At 44.8% G+C, this 19,771-nt stretch overlaps 1 protein-coding gene across 1 annotated transcript; it reads right to left on the reverse strand.

Annotated features, from left to right (window-relative positions):
* Positions 1-997: 997 nt before the first annotated feature.
* On the reverse strand, positions 998-13,102 carry SLC31A2 (solute carrier family 31 member 2). The gene is made up of 4 exons (XM_083597468.1): positions 12,918-13,102; positions 5,740-5,806; positions 3,289-3,481; positions 998-3,043 (listed from the first exon to the last, which is right to left on the reverse strand). The coding sequence occupies exons 1-4, from the start codon at positions 12,924-12,926 to the stop codon at positions 2,875-2,877; spliced, it is 438 nt and encodes a 145-aa protein (XP_083453594.1). The 5' UTR covers positions 12,927-13,102; the 3' UTR covers positions 998-2,874.
* Positions 13,103-19,771: the final 6,669 nt, after the last annotated feature.

Here is a 19,771-nt window from a genome sequence, read left to right on the forward strand (position 1 = left end):
CGGATGCCAACACCACCACCCTCACTGGTGGGAATGAAATTTAGCACATGGTACTGGTGTTTTGGCAAAAAAAACACCACTGTTCCATAATGCAACAGGTACTGCAGTGTGAAAAGAACATTAGAAAATGGACATAAGTGTTGGCATTACAGTCAAGAAAACTAATGCAATAACCCCTCACATCTAAATGCACTTGTGGCCCTCCTGCATTCTTCCTCACTTGAGTCTGGTTCAAAGGATGGGGGGGGGGGAATCTATGGACCACCATGTGTTGTTGAACTCCCATAATCTCTGTTTATCTATCCACTGCTATTCATAAAATCCAGGTGGTTTACAATAATCATCAATGTCCATTGGCTTTGCTGCCTGGGCCTTATGAGTCCCAACAGTAGCTGTCTGGGATACAGGATCCTCCCCTGTAAGACTCTCAGACAGCCAAACTCTACTACTGATAACTCCAGCCTCTTTTATTCTCCCCCAGCCAAAACTCTCTTTGTCCTGATTTACAGTTTAAGCATTTTTAATCCTCCCTTAGGATGGGCTCTCTAACCAACCTTGAAACAGCCAACCTGTTTGCTTTGCATGCATCCTGCTCTGTGTGCTAGGTGGTGTGCCATCACCACCTATCTGCTGAGCATCCATTCCGTTTGGTTTGTAGAGAGGCTAGCATATAGCAAACATGATTACCTCATTTTACGATGCCTTTCCATTCTTTCCTTAGCTCAGAAAGTTCATTTTTGGTTGGGGCGGGGCAGGGAAGTCAAGTGGGCATACTGTACAAGAGCATCAGATCACCTTTGATGGCTCGCCCTGAATTTGCCAGCTTGTGATTGAATCCCAGCCAAAAGTAGCAACGGTCTGGAATGATCCACAGAGGTCTGTGCTGAATGTGCTTAAGCAGTTTTGGGGAAAGAAAGTGTAGTTTTCACATGCAGGAACAACCTGAGACACCCTTCACCTAATTTGAAGACCATAAAGAAACTTCTGAAATCTGATGTGTTAAGTAAAATATTTTATTTGACATTGATTTTTGCATCAGATTTCATAGCACATTCATTTTTAATTTAGCCATACAAACGTTTTTCCTTGGTTCAGCATCTGGAGCCATAATGACGCCCTCTAGTTGTGCTGGACAACAGCGCCCATAATCTCTGATCACTGATCATGTTGACGGGGGTCAATGGGAGTTGCAGACGAACAAAATCCAGAAGGCACCACATAGGCTTTCCTTGCTAAACACCCTGTGTACATTTTCCTCCCAACACAGTATTCCAGGTGTGGTCTGACCAAAGCAGAATTAAGTGGTACTGTTACCATGGCCTGACTATGTATGAGGCAGCTCTCTGTCCCCCAAGCATTGACCAGACCCAGTCCTGCAAGGCATTAGTGAGGCTAACATTTGATTCCCCTCTCTTTACAGCCTCACCATGTGGTGGTGAGTCCCTTATGTTAATCTTCCCTTTTGTGCCCTGAATCCAATATCCCCACCCCCAGAAAAATAAAAGAATGTAAGAGCTCTATTGGTCAAAACCAAAGGCTTTACATATAGTCTGGCAGCCTGTTCTCACAGTGGACAAAGGTAGAGCAGCTGGGTCTGACCAGTAGCCCAAATACTCTGGCCTCCTGTTCTGACAGTGGCCAACCAGACACTTCCATTGGAAGCCCTTAAGCAGAACCCAAACACCAGAGTCCTGTCCCCTCCTGTGGGTTCCAGCAACTGGGATTCAGAAGCATACTGCCTGTGACTGTGGCAGGGGGCCACCAGTTGCCTAAGGGAATCCTTTAAGCAGGATATGCGCTGAATGGCTCTCTCCCATTCATGATCCTCAGCAACTGGGATTCAGAGGCGTGTTGGAGGGGTAGGACCTAGTCATCACAACTGGCAGCCACCTGTAACATTATCCTCTGTGAAATTTGTCCAGCTGCCATTTATTGCTGCCCAAGTTGATGGCTATAGCAGTAATGCATCCCATAGCTTAATTACTTATGTGCTGTGTGAAGAAGCACTTCCCTCCTGAATGCTAGAGCCTCCCACCATTCTGAGTTATTGGATGGCCCCCGCTCTAGGTTTATGAGAAGTGGGGAGGGGCACTTCTTCTAATCCCCTTTCTTCCCATTATGTATAATTTTATGTATCTCCACCATTGCCCCCCTACACTAAAAAGCCCGCAAGAGAATGCAACCGAATAGCACAGCATGCGCTTTGAATGAAGTTGGCATGGGTTCCACCCCCTCAGAGGACAGAGCATAGCGGGGTTGGTAAAGTTGCCCCTGCACCTCACTTTTAAGAGTTGCCAGTCAGAGTAGACAGTGCAAGGCTTAGCTGACTACAGTGGTACCTTGGGTTAAGAACGTAGTTCGTTCCAGAGGTCTGTTCTTAACATGAAACTGTTCTTAACCTGAGGTACCAGCTAATGGGGCCTCCTGCTGCTGCCGCGCCGCCAGAGCACAATTTCTGTTCTCATCCTGAAGCAAAGTTCTTAACCCGAGGTACTATTTCTGGGTTAGTGGAGTCTGTAACCTGAAGCGTCTGGAACCCGAGGTACCATTGTAGTTGTTACACATCCTGAAGGTAGAAAGCAAAACATCTCAGTTCTAGCTACTGAGCATTTGTTCCAAGGCACTTAGTAAAGGCAGTTACAAATAAATTCCAGTGAAAGGACAAAAAGTCATTCTCAAAAAGGTAGAAGGTTTAAATTCCCTGCCTGTGGAAGTCAGAGGGTGGGAAGCAGGGGAAAGGATCTTGGAACTACAACAGGGTGACTCCTGTTTACCCAATTCAGTATCCAAGCACCACAGATCTGTTCCCAAGGCAGGAGTCTCCAGTTAATCAGCACTGTTAAAAACCATCTTCCTGCGCTGATGCCAGCGCTGCTATCTGGGACAGAGCAATGGGTATGCTATGTAGTAGCCAATGGCAGAGCCCGCAATCACTCCCAGGAAGATCCACGTGTTGTAAGACATCACCGCCAGCATCACCAGGTAACCGAGGACCACTTGGACCACATGGAGCAGGGTCTGGACGACATGCCACGAAAACCAACTTTTCCAAAAGGAAAGAGAAACAAATGTCAGGGCTTATCTACACTTAACTTTCCTCCATGCTTTCCAGGCACAGTCTGCACTTTAAAGCTCTGTGTCTGAACGCCCCTTCCCCGCCCCCGCCCCTCCAGAGCTTTCCCCATGAAAACCCGCCCTTTAAAGCGGAATCAGAGCAAACGTCAATACAGGTTTTCTGCAGATTGCTGTTTGCTTCCCCTCCCCACCCCATTTTTTTTTTTTTTTTACTTCTTTGGGGAGCTGCTTAGCTGTTCCAGGCCCGTGTTAATAGATGCCCTTTCTGGCTCTCTCAAGGTCTCCTGGCTGATGCTGGAGGCAATGGATGGCGGCATTGTGTACTGAAGCACTTTCGCCTTGCCAACTTTTATGAATTCGTACAACACCGCAAGCAGCATGATCACCAGTACTGAGAACACCATCCCTGTTGGGTAAAAAAACAGATTTATGGTTGGAGATGGGTGGGTGAGTGTAAAAATATATTTGTACACAACCATTCCCAAACCTCTGTGTAACTACAGACTGCATAACTCAACTGCAGGATTCCATTTCCTGCAAACCTTATCTTTGGGGTTTTTTTTTAAGAGTGCAAGTTTCTAGCCCATGTGTGTGTTAAGATAAGCTTACCGTATTTTTCGCTCTATAAGACGCACCAGACCACAAGGCGCACCTAGTTTTTGGAGGAGGAAAACAAGACAAAAAATATTCTGAATCTCAGAAGCCAGAACAGCAAGAGGGATCGCTGTGCAGTGAAAGCAGCAATCCCTCTTGCTGTTCTGGCTTCTGGGATAGCTGCGCAGCCTGCATTCGCTCCATAGGACGCACACACATTTCCCCTTACTTTTTAGGAGGGAAAAAGTGAGTCTTATAGAGCAAAAAATACGGTACTTCTGGGAGGGGGAAATCAAGGAGAATTCATTTTATATGCAGCTTTAGCACTCTGTGGCACAGCTGAAATATTAAAATGCAATAAAGATAATGGTGTGCTGATAATACGCTGATAATACAACTATTAAGAGGCAAGCATGGCAATGATATCCAAAACAGTTACATCAGACCTGCTCATATCAAAAGAGCATTCATTATTATAAATACCCTCTTTATCAAAACAACAATAAGCTGCAGGAGGCTCAGTAAGACGTCCAGAGTGAGAGGAAATGAAGGTGATTCAGGTGGCAACCCTCCACTCACTTTCCTAGGAGTAAGACCTATAGAACTCAGTGGGACTTAATCCCAGATGTAGACATGTGTAGGATTACAGTGCCAAGTTTTCAAGAAGCAACTGGAGCATTCCTTTTGCTAACCATCTTTCAAACGTTTTTACATACCTGTTTTTAATCAACAATTTTAAGGTTCTATTTTATATTTTGTAAATGATTCTAACAACAACAACAACAATAATAAAGCTGGCTTTGACTGCCAAACCCTGCTGGTCTCCATTATGAGATTTTCCCCTAACACTGCTTATATTAATTCCCACAAGCTACCAGACCACTGCTATGGGTTGTTGGTTTTTTCGCTGCTCATCTATAGGGAGCTATTTTTTTATCTCAAGAAACCTACCAGAGCCTCAACAATTATATCCTTGTCCAAGAGGCATGTGCTCTGTGTGTGTGTTCATGTAAATTACATAATTCACTCACGTGCCTGTGTCCATCCTCCCTTAACTCTGTGTCTGTATGCTTTTTAGCTGTTTTTTAACTGTTGTGCATAAAAGCGCGCGGGGGGGGGGTCCTTAAACTTTTATTTGGGGATGTAGGGTGAAGGTTGAGTCTCTTCCAGACCTATTCTACCTTTCACATATATCCAACAATCCCTGATTTAGCATCCAGATGTCCTTGCACAAAGTCCAGCATGGTCCGTAGTAAGGAATTGTGGGACTTGTAGTTCGGCATAATTTGGAAAGCAGCAGGAGGAAGTTCTCCTTAACCACCTTTTCTGCCCCTGAAGGGAGCTGCAGTTCTCACAGGCTCCCCATTCTTTTACCACACCATGAATGATGGAGACGAGAAGCTATCTTATACCGAGTCGCACCAATGGTCCATGTAGTTAGGTAATGTCTCTCCCAGCTCTACCTGGAGATGCTGAGGATTGAACCCATAACCTCCTACATGCAAAGCAGATGCTCTGCCACTGAGCCACAGCTGATATATTATGGACAACTGGTCTCCTATGGGCTTTTCCACACTTACCTTTCCACTGCTCTTTCCATGCACAACAGAGTATTAAAACTCCGTGTCCAAGCGCCTCCCCGTTTTTTTGCTCCAGAGCTTTCCCTACAAAGCCCCAATCTTTATAAGCAAACAGCAATTGCCTTTTGCTCCAATTGAGCACTAAAGAGTAGGTTTTTGCAGGGAAAGCTCCAGGGCAAAGAAAGAGTGCTCAGACACAAGAATTTTAAAGTGCAAGCCTGTGTCTGGAAAGAGTAGGGAAAAACTAAGTACAGTATGGATAAATCCTGTGTTAGTTTGTTTGACTTCTTTCTTGGCCCTCAAAACCATTACGAAGCCAAGCATTCTAGGGAGTCAGTTGCCTAGGGCAGCCTTATGCATGGCACAGAGCAAGCTTTGTCATCTTTGTTTCTGAGGCTAAGGTTTCATATAATCTTCCCTCATCCTCAAGGACCTTTCTTGTTTGCCTCAGCAGCTCATATTTACTTAAGAGATAAGGCTGTTTTCTTACCTGCTGGGGTGTGCGTTTTCCAGAAGTCAAAAAGAAGGACCACTTTGTCCGAGAAATAGAAAAACATCTGTAGAGGATGGATGGGAAGGAGGAAGAATTAACACTGGAAACACTGGCAAGGTTTCTGGGACTAGCTATGGACCAAGGGTGGGTGAATCTGCCAATCTCAGTTTCTCCTCTTTCCAATTCAATCCACTAATTTTTCCTTTACCTCAAGAATTATGGGCCAATGAATCTGTCAATTTCAGTTTCTCACTTATCCGGTCTTAATTTCAGTTCTCCACAATTCCACGTCAGCGTGCAATTCTTTTTTAAGTGCTCGTGATAATTCACCAACATGTTAGTGCAAACTTCTCCTGATACACTTTTTTTTTTTGCATATTATTTTGACACACACACATTTATGCACAATTTACTCTAGTATATGTAAAGTAGCCCCACTAGGTTCCTGGTTGATAGGCCAGTTTAATAAGCCAGAGCCCCAAATCTAATTACCTAAATCCAGGGCAGGCTTATGCAAGATCTTGAACAGCCTCCACTAATCTGGTGCCCTGCCAACATCCCATCAGCCCCAGCAAGCACGACTGTTCATTGCTGGGACTGATGGAGGTGTAGTTGAACAGATCTGGAAGGAACCAGGTTGATGCAAATTGATCCACTGGGACTGGTAGGGCAGAAAGCAAGGAGCCCAAGAGCAGGTAGTGCCAGGGCCAATGAGAGGTGGTGCCCACTAATTCTAGTGCTTCCCCTACCCTCCTCCTTGCTGAGTCCTACAAGGGCAACACCAGGACTAAAAGTGCATTCAGACGTGAGGAACAGTGTGTAAGTTCTCCTGTCCCATTTTCTGATCTTCCTTTCAAACTGCAGTAGTACCTGTTGTGTTATCGGGGGGTGGAGTGGGGTGTTGACTGATATACCAGCATGCCATGTTAAATTTAATTCACACCAGCAGGAACAGTGTGGCACGACATCTAACATAATTGGACAGCGTTGCCACACCCCAACTTTTCCCCTGTGAAAATGGCAGGAAAGAACTGCATGCCAGGTTGCTGCCCCAAATTTTGTCACTTCCCCACACTTCCCTCTACAGCACATGCATAAACCGCTGTCTTGACTGCTGGACCCAATCTTGGTCTCACCTGTACTATTTGCCAGAGCCTGTCTTTGCATGCAGGGGAAGCCCCTCACTCACTGAGGGTCTGAGACCCAGCAGCTACCCTCACCTGGTTTAGCCGGCTAGAGGAAGCCATCCCCAGGGTGTGTCCACTCTTGCATGCTGGCAGCTTCCACCAGAGGTACTGCCCCTCCCCTAACACCCCATACACCCCAGAAGTGCCCCCTCTACATACATAGAACGTGTGATAAGGGCTTGCATCCTATATTCATTGAGAGTATTTGTACCCTGCTGTTCAGCCAGAAAGGCTCCCAGAGCTGCTTACACACAATCAAAACAAGGCAGTTCTTACCCATGAGGCTTACACACACAAGGGAAAAGGGAAGGGAAGGAAGAGGAAAAACAAAACTTAGGTGCAAGTTTCTAAATTGTTGTTCCTATATTGACCAAGAGGGGCAGGAGGTGCCTGGTGGAGCGGGGCCTCTGAAAAAGTTGATTAAATGAGCCCTGCTTCCCATTGCTCCTGGTCTGGTGGAATGGCAGCTGAGGTGAGAGGAGGCCTGATGGACTTGGCCTGTCATAGCAGAGCTGATGGAGTGACATCTGCTTCCCAGCTCTCCCATGGCTCTATAGTCATTCACTATTTTACTCTACTGAGGTGTGTCTGGTACAGATAGGAGCTAGAGCTAAAGACGTTTTAGGGTTAGGAGCTTGGTGGAATAATAATATTAATAATAATAATAATAATAATAATAATAATAATAATAATAATAATAATTTATTTGTACCCCGCCCATCTGCCTGCGTTTCCCCAGCCACTCTGGGTGGCTTCCAACAAAGATTAAAAATACATTAAAATGTCACACATTAAAAACTTCCCTAAACAGGGCTGCCTTCAGATGTCTTCTAAATGTCAGGCAGTTGTTTATCTCTTTGACATCTGGTGGGAGGGCGTTCCACAGGGCGGGTGCCACAACCGAGAAGGCCCGCTTCCTGGTTCCCTGTAGCTTTGCTTCTCACAGCGAGGGAACCACCAGAAGGCCCTCGGCACTGGATCTCAGTATCCGGGCAGAACGATGTGGGGTGGAGACGCTCCTTCAGGTATACTGGGCCGAGGCCATTTAGGGCTTTAAAGGTCAGCACCAACACTTTGAATTGTGCTCGGAAATGTAGTGGGAGCCAATGTAGGCTCTGAATCCAGAAGCTCCTAGTTTGATCCCTGGAACCTCCAGATGACCAGTCAGTCACAGAGCTCGTGTGTGTCTGTCTCTCTCTGTGGATATGTAATTTACCACAGGTGTCAGGGCGACTCAACCAGTAACATAGGCTTTATTTGACAACCTGTACCACTGGTTTGATTCTGTACAAGGAAGTTCTTTATCATGTGCCATTTTCATCATCCCAACCTATGATTATCTGTCATCTTATTCCAACTAATTGTTGGGTCTCTGTTTTGCTTATTAATGTGGAAGCTCTATTACAGTATGGTCAAAAACAGGGTCAGCGTCTTTGCAAATCCCTCATTCACAGGGTCAGTGAATTCCGGGCAGCACCAGTTTCTTGGTGCCAAATTCCACACCTGTGTCGGATCTTCGAACAGAAATTGTTCACTTCAAGTTGAATCTCTCTTGAAACATGCAAAACTGAGAATGTGAAAGGAGAACCAAAACTGTATTATGCAAAGGCTGATTTCCTAAGAGGCAGATTCTCATGGTCAGTTGCAAAAGCCTATGGAGTACATGGAGTATTTGGGTCCCTTCCCTGCCCAAGTTCTGGAGAGCCACTGCCAGCCAGAGAAGAAAATAGGTTATATCAGTGTTCTTCAACCTTAGGTCCCCAGATGTCTCTGGACTCTAGCTCCCATAACCCTTGACCACTGAGCTTGCTGGCTGGGGGTTGATGGGAGATGGGGTCCAAAAACATTTATAATAATAATAATTTATTATTTCTACCCTGCCCATCTGGCTGGATTTAGAGGGCCACAGGCTCCCCACCCTTGCATAATTTATTATTATCAATAACTATGATTGTGTTCTATCACATTCTTCCTCCCATAGGAGTCCAGAGCAGTTCACATCATTAAAAAAGTATATTCACAATTATTAAAGCATTCAAAACTACATCTCTTAAAAGCCATTTTGATGCAATTTCTCAGTAAGTGGGACGTATTTTTTTAATTAAATTAAAATAAACCTAATCTTCTTTGCATACAGAAGGCCCCAGGCTCAAACCCTGCCTTCTCCAGGTAGCACTGGAAAAACTCCTGTCTGAAACCCAGGGGAGTTGCTGCTTGCCTGTGTCAACAATACTGAGCTTTTTAATGCTCAACCTAAAGCAATAAGTTGAACATACACTGTCTGCCCAATAAACTCCAATGGGAGTTGAGGAAATTCACACAAGACTGGGCATGTCTAGGTGTGAGGTCGCAATTATTGGGTTGCTGTGAATGAAAGAGATGGAGGCGGAAACAGAACCGGGACTATTTCTTTCATTGCAAAAGAGCTTGGGAAGAAAGCTGTGGTTTCTAATCAGTGGGATAATCGGGTAAACACTTCTAGCAGATCACATGAAGGGAGAACAGAGAACTGGAGAATTTCCTATGTTTCACTAATTCCTGAGGAACATAGGAAGCTGCCAGACCACTGCTTTACCTAGTTCAGTATTGTCCACAGCAGTGTTTACCAACCTTGGGTCTCCAGCTGTTTTGGGACTACAGTTCCCATCATACCTGACCACTGGTCTTGATGGCTAAGGATGACAGGTGTTGTAGTCCAATAACAGCTTGGGACCCAAGGTTGAGGAACACTAGACTACACTGACTGGCAGTGATTCTCCAGGCTTTCAAGGTCTCTCCCAGCCCTGCCTAGAGACACTCAGAATTGAACCAAGGGTTAGTCTGCATGAGAATCAGATCTACGTTCTCTTCTGGTCAGTGAGGGGTATGGCCTGAACAGAGAACTCACAGCTGAGGAAGGAGTATGGCCTAGGGTGAGTCCCAAAGTCCGATAAAGAACACTGGAGGGAGACACTTGGCCCTTGGGGCTGTTTTCTCCCTTCCCTGGCATATTTACAAAGATACCCAAAGTCTTGTTTGCCCTGTGATTCTCAGATGAAGGTGGTATAGAAATTTAATTAAGAAGAAGAAGTCAGGCATGTGAACTGAATCAGATTTCTCCATCCATCTCTAAAATGAATATAGTGGGACTTCTCATAAAATAAGAATAGCACTCTCTCACATTGAAATCATGGGGAATTAAAAGGACTTTGCTTTGACTGGCTTGTTCTCATAGTGTTTACACTGGGGACTACAATAAACATCAGAGTCCTCTTCCATAGGAAGTTGCATCAGCCTGTTGCAGCAAATGCAAAAGAATGTGACTGGCCTATTGAGACCTACTTCCAAGAATGCATGCACAGGATCGCTCTACTGAGGTGGGACAGTTTGGCACATACTCAAGTAGGACTTCCTGAGTAAACAGGCAGGTAGTCAGGATGCGGAAGCAGTACTGTCTAACCTAATTTCAAGGAACCAAAGAACAGCTTCTGGTTATACTGGGAAAACCCACTGAGGAAGCATGACATGAGTCACCCGACTGCCTTTTTCATGCACACACATACATGTTGCATTATCTTAATTAGCAAAATACTTATTTAAAAGCCATTAGAGAAAACGGGAAGGGGGATGGGATTGCAACAAGAAAATTCAGAGCCTTGTCAAGTTACATCAGATTCACCTCCAAACCCAGTAGTGGCTGGTGCCCTCAGGGAGACAACTTTTCTTCAATTGCTGGCCTTCAGAATGACTAGGAAATACCTGGATGCAGTGGTGATTGGTGCCCATTGAGGCAGATGGTGCCATAGTCAACGAGAGGCAGAGACAACTCATTCTAGTTTGGCCCCCGCCCTCCTTCCTGTTGATTCTACAAGGGCAACACTGAAACCAAGGAGGAAGCTGACTGGCATGCCCTAGACTGACTGTAAGTATGAAGGCAGGGAGTGGGAAGGCTGGCTGAGGTTGGTGGAACAGGGCTCCACTTGTCCCAATGGACCACTTGCCCCCACTCTCCAGCTCTCTCCTGTCCTCCGCTTGCCTTTTGGGAAGACAATAGGATTGGCTTGGATTGAAACTCAGGTTGCAAATCCACACACACCAGTCCAAGGCCTATTTCACATTGACGAAGGCTCTTCTGTTCCTGCTGCCCATTTACCTGGTGATAATCCAGTTTAGGCTTGTCCGGTTGGGCACTGCCCCATCAACCCCAACTGTTCCTGCCTGTCTGCCCTTTTACTTGCAACCAGTTCAGGGGGTGGCCCTGCCTGCCAGCTTAGTCTCAAGTGTAGCCCTTGTAGAAGCCAGAAGGGAGAAGGATGGGCAGGGGACTAGACCAGAATTAGTTGGCTCTGCCTCTCACTGGTTCTGGCTCCACTAGTCTGAATGAGCACCAGCAGTTGTCTGTCTTGTGCTGACCTCTGAAGCAGGAAACCCATCTATCTGGACAGGGGGTTATGGGGATGGGAGAGGAATGAAAGTCTGTGTGGGGGCATTTTACACCCATAGCCATACCAATTAGGTCTCAGGCACAATTTAGCAAGGACCTTTCAAACCCTAGCTTGGGGCCAAGATACTTTGGGGATCACCTCCTCCTGTACTATCCTGTCCTCTCCCAAAAATCAGGAGGAGATAAGTGTCAGACCTAGGACAGAGGCATGGCTGGTGGCAACAAAGGTGGCACTGTAAGGGAGGATTTTGGGGCAGATGCCGGCAGCCCCACCCAGCAACACAAGTAGGAGAGCCAGGGCTCTCTCATTACATTCTGAAGTAAGTGAAATAATACACATCTCCATCTAAAGAGGGTCACCCTTGTAAAACCATAGCAAATTCAGGGTGCACAATTCAGGGTGATTAGGCACGCCTGTGCAACAACCCAATCCAGCCCACCCCACCACAATCATTTTCATAGTCTTCTATATACCATGAAGTTAGAGTCTTCTGAGCTGCCTGCATGGTGCATAGCCACTGGGAGAGCTGGACCAAAACTTTCTTTATAGTGTAAATCTAAAGTTTGTATTCATGCACTCTGGACCCAAGATATATCTCCCCAACCCAACTCAAGGATTAAGTGTCTGTAAGGCAAGGGAATAGCTGCAGCTCAGTGGTACAGCATCTGCTTAGATTACAGGGGTCAGCCAACTTTTTCAGCAGGGGGCTGGTCCACTGTCCCTCAGACCTTGTGGGGGGCCAGACTATATTTATTTTTAGGGGGGATGAACAAATTCCTATGCCCCACAAATAACCCAGAGATGAATTTTAAATAAAAGGACTCATTCTACTCATGTAAAAACACACTGATTCCCGGATCGTCTGCAGGCTGGATTGAGAAGGCGATTGGGCTGCATCCGCCCCCGGGCCTTAGGTTGCCTACCCATGGCTTAGATTAGGCCCCAGATTCAGTCCCTGCCATCTCCAGGTAGGAATGGGAACAGTCCTTTTCTGATACCCTGACGAGCAGCTGCCAGTCAGTGTGCGTAAACAATAGTGAGCTAGATGAGCAATGGTTTGACTCTGCGTGAGGCAGCTTCCGATGAAACTCGCCAGACGGTAAGAGATGTACATCAACTTCTCTTTAAAAGGAAAGTCATCCCCAAATCTCTCTCTCCACCACCACCACCCGCCCCCAATTAAGGGACAAAATAAGGCTCATTGTTTTTCAAGGAACCCAACAAAACACTAGTGTGTTCCTGGTAAACAGGCAACAGATGGAGACGCTGACTCGCCCAGCGTGCAAATTAAGATCGCGATCGAAATTTCATTACGACGCTTTTAAAAGAGCTAAATAAAGGCTACTTTCTGGGCACAGTTACGTTATAGTAAAGTAGTTGTCCGGCATTTGTTTATAAAAATTGGATCAGCATCGATCTCGGCACGAATGAAAGCAACACGAGCCGGGGAGAATTTGTCCACAAACTTTTGTTTTTTAAAAAAACAAGCTCCGCATTTTTAATTTGCTTCCAATTAAATAAGTAAATTAAATAGACACCATCTACAATTTTGAAACAGTCTTGCCTGCATCATCTTGCTGCAGTATTTTCTTCACCTCTTCGTTTTTTCCTCCGGCAGAAGCAGCAGGCGTGTTGCCGTCTGCGCGCAATTAAGTTCGTTCCACTCGATCAGGTTTCGCCTAGATTCAATGCCTCGGTAAAAGATAATGAATTTAGTGAGGAGTCACGTGGGCCAGGGCGCGCAGCATCCTGGGAATTGTAGTCTATTATTCTGGGTTTATTTATTTGCACTCCCGTCTTCCTCCCCAGCCCAGAACAAATACTATTTTACGATTTAGACAAGCGGCACATTGCAAAACCTTGATTGACTGCATGCATCGCTTTGTGCTTACTCTAGAGTAAATAGAGAGTAGGAGTTAAGATCACACCCATATTTAAGTAGCTCTTCAGGCCGATTCGAAAAAAATATTGCAATAATACTGCGAATAATAAATGTAAATCTAGGAAAGAAAGGGTCGGGTAGTCCTAAGGCTCTTTGCAACGATACCGTTTACCTCGGTGCATAGTTGTGGTTCCCTATTTTTAAAGGAGAGAGAGAGGGAGAGTTTGGACACTTTCAAACTACACCTCCCAGAATGCTTTGCTCGGCAAGCCCGGATGCAACAGCTGTAACAGCTGGTAGGGACGCTCAGTGAAGCACTTCCATTCCTGCAATCGCAGAGGGCCTCCCTGCGATTATCTTATTCTGCTAGGCATAATATTAGTTCTATATTTATTTTATCTTATCATTTATAAGCCGCCTTTTAGGCTAGCTACCGTCACAAGGCTCCAGACATGCACCCCTCGAATAACAAACATTTCAGTATCATCCGATTATGCCATTTTAAGCATAATCAAAATCAAATACCAGAAACAAAACCACCATACTAATTAATCTATCGTTCTATTTACAACCAGTAATCTTTTAAATCTTTATAGCCAATTAAAACAAAAAACTACAGGGTCTCACCAACTTTTTTTTTTATTTAAAAAGGGTGAGTCTTAAGCACATAAGACAAGCATGTTGGATCTTGTCAGTGACCCATAGTCCAGCATCCTGTTCAGTGGCTGAGCAGATGAAAAAGACTCAGTTACACACACACACACACCATTATCTTGATATCTGCCCTCTGGTTCTCACCATATATGTAAGCTTAACCACACATACATTATCCCAGATTTTAGTTATCCATTCTCTCAAGAATGGTGTTCTTACCTCCTCCCCAATATGACAATAATAATTCTGGCACAAGGGTGCCAACTTGAAAAAAATATTGTGGGGGCCCAGGTAAGCCCCTCCCTGCATAATCAATCACATGACACAGTGCACATACACCATCTGAATGGGAACGCCCACCAACTTTGTGGGGGCCTGGTGCCCACAAGTATTTTATTGTGTGTGCCGAAGCCCTCGTGCCCCTAGGAGTTGGTTCCTAGGTTCTGGCAGCAGTTAATAGATGTTGATTAATTCCCTGTCCTCTGTTAGTACAATTTTCTTTTAACATATCAAAAGAGGAGAATTAAAGGGTCCCTGGGTAAAGTATAACCAGTTATCACAGTACATTCTTTGTTTTCCATCACTATACCTTCCAAGAATTTTCTGGCATGAACCCCAGATTTCTCAGCATTTGCAGCTTTACACCTCCAGCAGGTACCACCGGCAGTTGGGTCTATTAGGCTAAGACATTAGGTTCCTGCCATTGGTTAATTCGGCAGCCGCCTCATCTCCTGACCCTCTCTGTCTCTCTGCCGATTCATTCCTCTGCAAGAGGATACAGATGCAGCAGGCCCCTTGCAGCTTTGAGGCTCAGTCTTTGCAGCAGACTGCAGCTGAAACCACCTGATGATGCCTTTAGAAAAGGGAGATGGAAGAAAACACAGGAGGGTTCCGCATTTTTCCTTGGCAGCCAGAAGCAGGTTGTTTGGGAGCAATGATTTTAAAATTACTTTAAAAGCAGATTTTCCAGTAGCACGAACTCTGCATCAGACTCCACACACCAAAAAAAGGAAAAGCCAAACAAATACAAAATGTGCCCTGCTCCTTCCTTACACCCTGAATCCGTGGTGGGTTTCTCCATAGGGAGCTTCCAGGGATTCATCCATCTATCCGCCTTAGTTCAATAACAGGTGCAAAACCAGGAGCATTTTAGGAGTGTTTACTTTGATGTGATGAAGCGTTACCTGACCGAAAGGGGAAGAAGAGGAGGTTCCAGCCAGAAAGAAGAAAGTGATTTGATATGGTCTGGGGAGTTTGAGAATGGAAGGAAACTGAGCACATTCTCCCTTTACATAATTTGTGTGTACACTCTGTGTCTGCAATAGCCTGTAGTTAGTAGTTAAGGTGCTTAATAAATGCCTACACCTATGTATTTGATTTTCGTCCACCCCAATTTTTCAAACCACACATCAGCTTTCCAACTTCATGATGGCCCCACTCCAGTCCACATTTTGTATCCAACTGCACAACAAACAAACAAACAAACAAACAAACAAACGAGTCACACTTTTTTCTGTGTATAAAAGAGTTGGAAGGAAAGGATACGGTAATCTGTTCCAACCCCCTGCAATGCAGGAATTTTTTGCCCAACTGGGGCTTGAACGACCATGAGATAAAGTCCCATAATCTACCAACCAAAGTTATTCTTTGAGGCCTCAGCTGAGCTGTGTTTGCAGATTGTCAGTCATGGACAACCCTTTGGTAGGGAAAGAGAAAGGGGCTAATATAGAACTCTAATCAGTGCTAGGAATGGGAGACCTCTTTGGCTGGGACTGCCCTTTACGTTTCATTTTTATACACGAAGGTCTGTACTTGTGTCCAGAGATGACTGCGGCTTTTGTAAGGACATATATTTGCTGGAAGCTGCCCAGAGTGGCTGGGGCAACCCAGTAAAATGTTTGGGGTATAAATAGTAAAATTATCATTATGGAATGGGACGTCCCTATTTTCATCAGAGAAATGTTGAAGGGTTTGTGTACAGAGAATGGGAAAATATCTATAACGAACTGAAAAAGATGTTTAGATTTTCATTTGAAAAAAACCCAGAATCCTTTCTGCTAGGCATCATGTCAGAGGAAATAAAAAGATTGGTCAGGCCAATATTTATGCATGCAACTACGGTGGCAAGGTTAATGATTGCCAAAAATTGGAAAAGCAGCAGCGTCCCAACTAAAACAGACTGGTTATCTAAAATGATAGAATACTTCATATTGCTGAACTAACAGGGAGGATTAGGAGAATAAAGTGAATAAAGAGTGGGCTATCTTTAAGGAATACATCCAAATTTATGTAGAAAAAGTAGAATTTCTGACAGATATTGAGTGAATCCAGAAAATGATTAGAGTGAAAGGAGAGTAAAGTTAAGATAGAAGAAGAGATTAAAGAAATAATGAAATGTGTTTAAGCTAGTTGGAAAAATAAAGTAGTGTAACAAGAACGGCTGGAAGTCAAGTCACTTGGTGGGTGTCTGTGTGGGGTAGGTGTGTAGGTATGTTGATATGTACAGTATACTTAGGTATTATATAGAGTAATGTAGGTATGTTTTATGTTATGAAAATAAGTTAGTGTGTTATGTAAGTGTATTGTGTAATTGTGCAAATGTATATGTATGTGTTTTATATATAATAAAATTTAATTTTTTCAAAAAAGAGAATGGAGGGATTCACAGCATTAGCACTGCAACAGATCTTGCTTTCCCTTAGCTTTCCAGAAAAGCCCCAAAGACATGTAAAAGGCATGTAACAGGCTTGGCTAAGACTGTTAACAAAGAGACAAGTTTGACCACTTCTTGTAGACTCCCATCTTACATACATAAAGTCACAGGATTGGTGGTACCCAAATCTATCATCCAAACCAACTTCCCAATCCTATTATTATTTGTTTCTGTTGATTTATTGGTTTATTAATAGTCTGTATAAGATATTCCATTTTTTAATATTTGATGTTTTATTATGTTTTTATGTATGCTGTAAGCCACCCAGTGTGTTTGGGAAACCCAGTCAGATGGGTGGGATATAAATATAAATATAACAACAACAACAACAACAACAACAACAACAACAGATTTATGTAGTGTACATTAATAGCTATTTACTTCCAGGCAATAGTTATGGGATAGCCATTGGACTTCCTTTCCACATGCTCCTTTCTCTTAGGTAAATAAAAGCTTGAAAATCATATATTGGAAGCACATTCTCTATGAGGAAAGACTGTTCAGACTGAACAAAAAGGAAGGTGGGAGTTAGTTTATAAGACTTCTCCTTCCACTCACAATAACTAGAAACCATGGCCACCCAATGAAATAGACTGGCAGGCAATTGAGGACAGACAAGGGGCAGAAATTATTTATCAGACAAAGTGAAACAAAACAAAACACCCTGCTATCATTTGTTTACCATATTCACTGCTGTAGAATCTGGGAATGAACACTAGATGGCTTCCAAATGGGATTTTGAGAAATTAATGGTGGGCAGAGTCTTTTTCCAATCAGGTGGTGATTAACACAAGGGGCTGTTTGTTTTAATGGAGAACACAGATCCCTCTATTTATGAGCAAACTTAAGAAACATCAGCATTGTAAGTACAAGAAAAAGCAGAGCCAGCTCTAGGTTTTAGGGACCTTGTGGCAAACTGCGCCTCTGACATCAGTAGGTGATGGGGTTGCTAGGTGGTAGGGGATGAGCTGGCCAGCAGCAGTGTAAAATAAGGTGGGCAGGGCAGGTGTAAGCTCATTGGCCTTTTTGTTGGGATTTGATGCTGGGCAGTTAAGACCCAATCTTGAAGGCTGCTGCCCAGCTAGAGATAGCCAAGCACTGGACGTACTCCATATAGTTCTTATTGGTGGGATGGTGGTCCAAAGTCTGGTCTCTTGCCGAAACGGCTTATGCAAATACAAAAGGTGTTGAGGAGCAGAGGCAGGAGGAACTGCTCTGCAGATATGCAAGACCCCTTTCTGCATTATGTTGCTGGTCAGAGAGGTGTAATAATACAACTGTCACTTCTGCAGAATTTTGTTGGATTTACAATTGAGATATTTCCCTGGACAAGCAGCTCCTGGTGGATATTACTAAGTGGTTTATTTAGTGTGCTTGTGAATTTCCCTTTTCAACATGTAGTAAACTGCTGTGCACTGCTGTCAGAGCTGCCCAAGGTCCCAGCTCACAAAGGACCAATGCTGCTTCGTTGTTAAGTACAAAAGTCTTTATTGAAGTTCAGTTTCACTTCCAGAGCCGCAGCGCGCAGCTCTACGTCTCAACTGTCAGACCGCTGATGCTCCATCTGAGTCTCCTCCCCCCAGACACCAATTTAAGACTCTAGCCTTACTCCACCTCTTCCTCTGTTCCTTCCGCCTCTGGTTCCGCCTGGCCGTTGGGGTCTCGCCCTTTCTAGACTCTTCTGACGCTGAGTCCCCTGAGCCTTCCCCCTCCCTCCGGCGGGCTTTAGGAGCTGGTTCCCCATCCGGGTGTCCTGCTGTTCCCCGCGCCTGTACATTTGAACTTGGCGTGCGCGCCCAGCCGGTAACTTTTCTCCTGACCGTTTCACTGCTGCTGCTGTCACTGCTTCCCCCTCTGGGGGGGCTAGCTGTAACTGACCTCCCCTCCGTTGGAGGCGTGGTCAGCCCTGACTCACTCTCTCTCCCCGCTGGAGGAGACGCTGGCCCTGACACATGTGACTCTTCCCCCCCACTACGCTCTGGTGGGGAAACTGGTCCCGATCCCCCACTGCTGCTTTGGGGTTCCCCTCTGGCTCCTTGTTTCTGGTGCGTCCCCCCTGGGACCCCCTTGCCCTGACCATCGGCGCCCCCTTCTGGGAATCTTCTGATTCGCTGGAGAAGCTCATGGAATCTCTCGGGCCACTGTCATACTCCCCTACGCTGCCCTCGGATTCTTCCCCTTCGCTCTCCATTTCCTCTCTCCCCAGTGCTCCTGCTCCTGAGTCCCTGACAACTGCATTTTTATGTTTATATTAAGGTTGCTTTGCAAAGTGATGCATAGTATGATGCTATGTTGTCATGGCAGTGGCAGACTTTGGGCTCTCAAATTTCAGCAGTGCCCTGTGCAATGCTAAAATTCAATGATACTCCACTCCCCAACCCCTCATGCTCCATTCTACAGCATTGTTTTGGTGCCCCCTGAAGCTCTAAAACTGCCTCTGGTCACCCAGAAGTATATTTTTTTAAAGGGGGAAGCTATCAGATAATTTCTAATATTAGGTACAACTTAGGAACACATCCAAGGTTTCTTCTGTGTGTGTGTGTGTGTGTGTGTGTGCACGCGCGCGTCGCAGTTGGACATAAAATGTAGAGTTGGGGAAAACTGTGCTGTCAGAAAGCTTGACAATGTGCAATTTGAAAAATGGGTGGGGGTGGAATTGAGCAATTTAGATGTAGCTGTTTATTAAGCACTTAACTGAGAGCCAATGTCAGGGACAGCATGTACACAAATTATGTAAGGGTAGGATGCGCTTGGTTTTCATACATAAAAGATATTGCCCAAACCAAATTAAAACACTGTATTCTTTTGGGCTGGAAACTCCTCTTCTTCCCCTTCATCTCTGGGCAGGTCATGCTTCATAACACATCCTCATAAATACATTTGAAGTACTCCTGGTTTTGCACCTGTTACTGAACTAAGGCAGACTGATAATGAACCATTGCTTCATAAGAAATACGGGCTCTTGTGGAGACACCACCAAAGATACAGGGTGTGAGGAAGGAGCAAAGCACACTTTTTATCATTTGGCTTTTCTCTTTCTTTTTTTTAGTGGGGTGTGTCTGATGCATAAGTTGTGAAGTTGTAAACAACAACAACAACCCTGAACTGGCTAACAAATCATCACACACTATTTGGGGGAGGCAGACTCAATACTATAACAAATATACTT

This window comes from Podarcis filfolensis (assembly GCF_964270895.1).
Source record: "Podarcis filfolensis genome assembly, chromosome: Z".
In the NCBI taxonomy this organism is placed as follows: domain Eukaryota; kingdom Metazoa; phylum Chordata; class Lepidosauria; order Squamata; family Lacertidae; genus Podarcis; species Podarcis filfolensis.

Bases quoted from the DNA above. Each gene is read 5' to 3' on its own strand.
- SLC31A2 (XM_083597468.1), bottom strand. The intron at 3,482-5,739 runs GTAAGAAAACAG...TTTACCCAACAG, and splicing joins GAAAACGCACACCCCAGCAG to GGATGGTGTTCTCAGTACTG. The intron at 3,044-3,288 runs GTAAAAAAAAAA...CTTTTGGAAAAG, and splicing joins CTAAGCAGCTCCCCAAAGAA to TTGGTTTTCGTGGCATGTCG.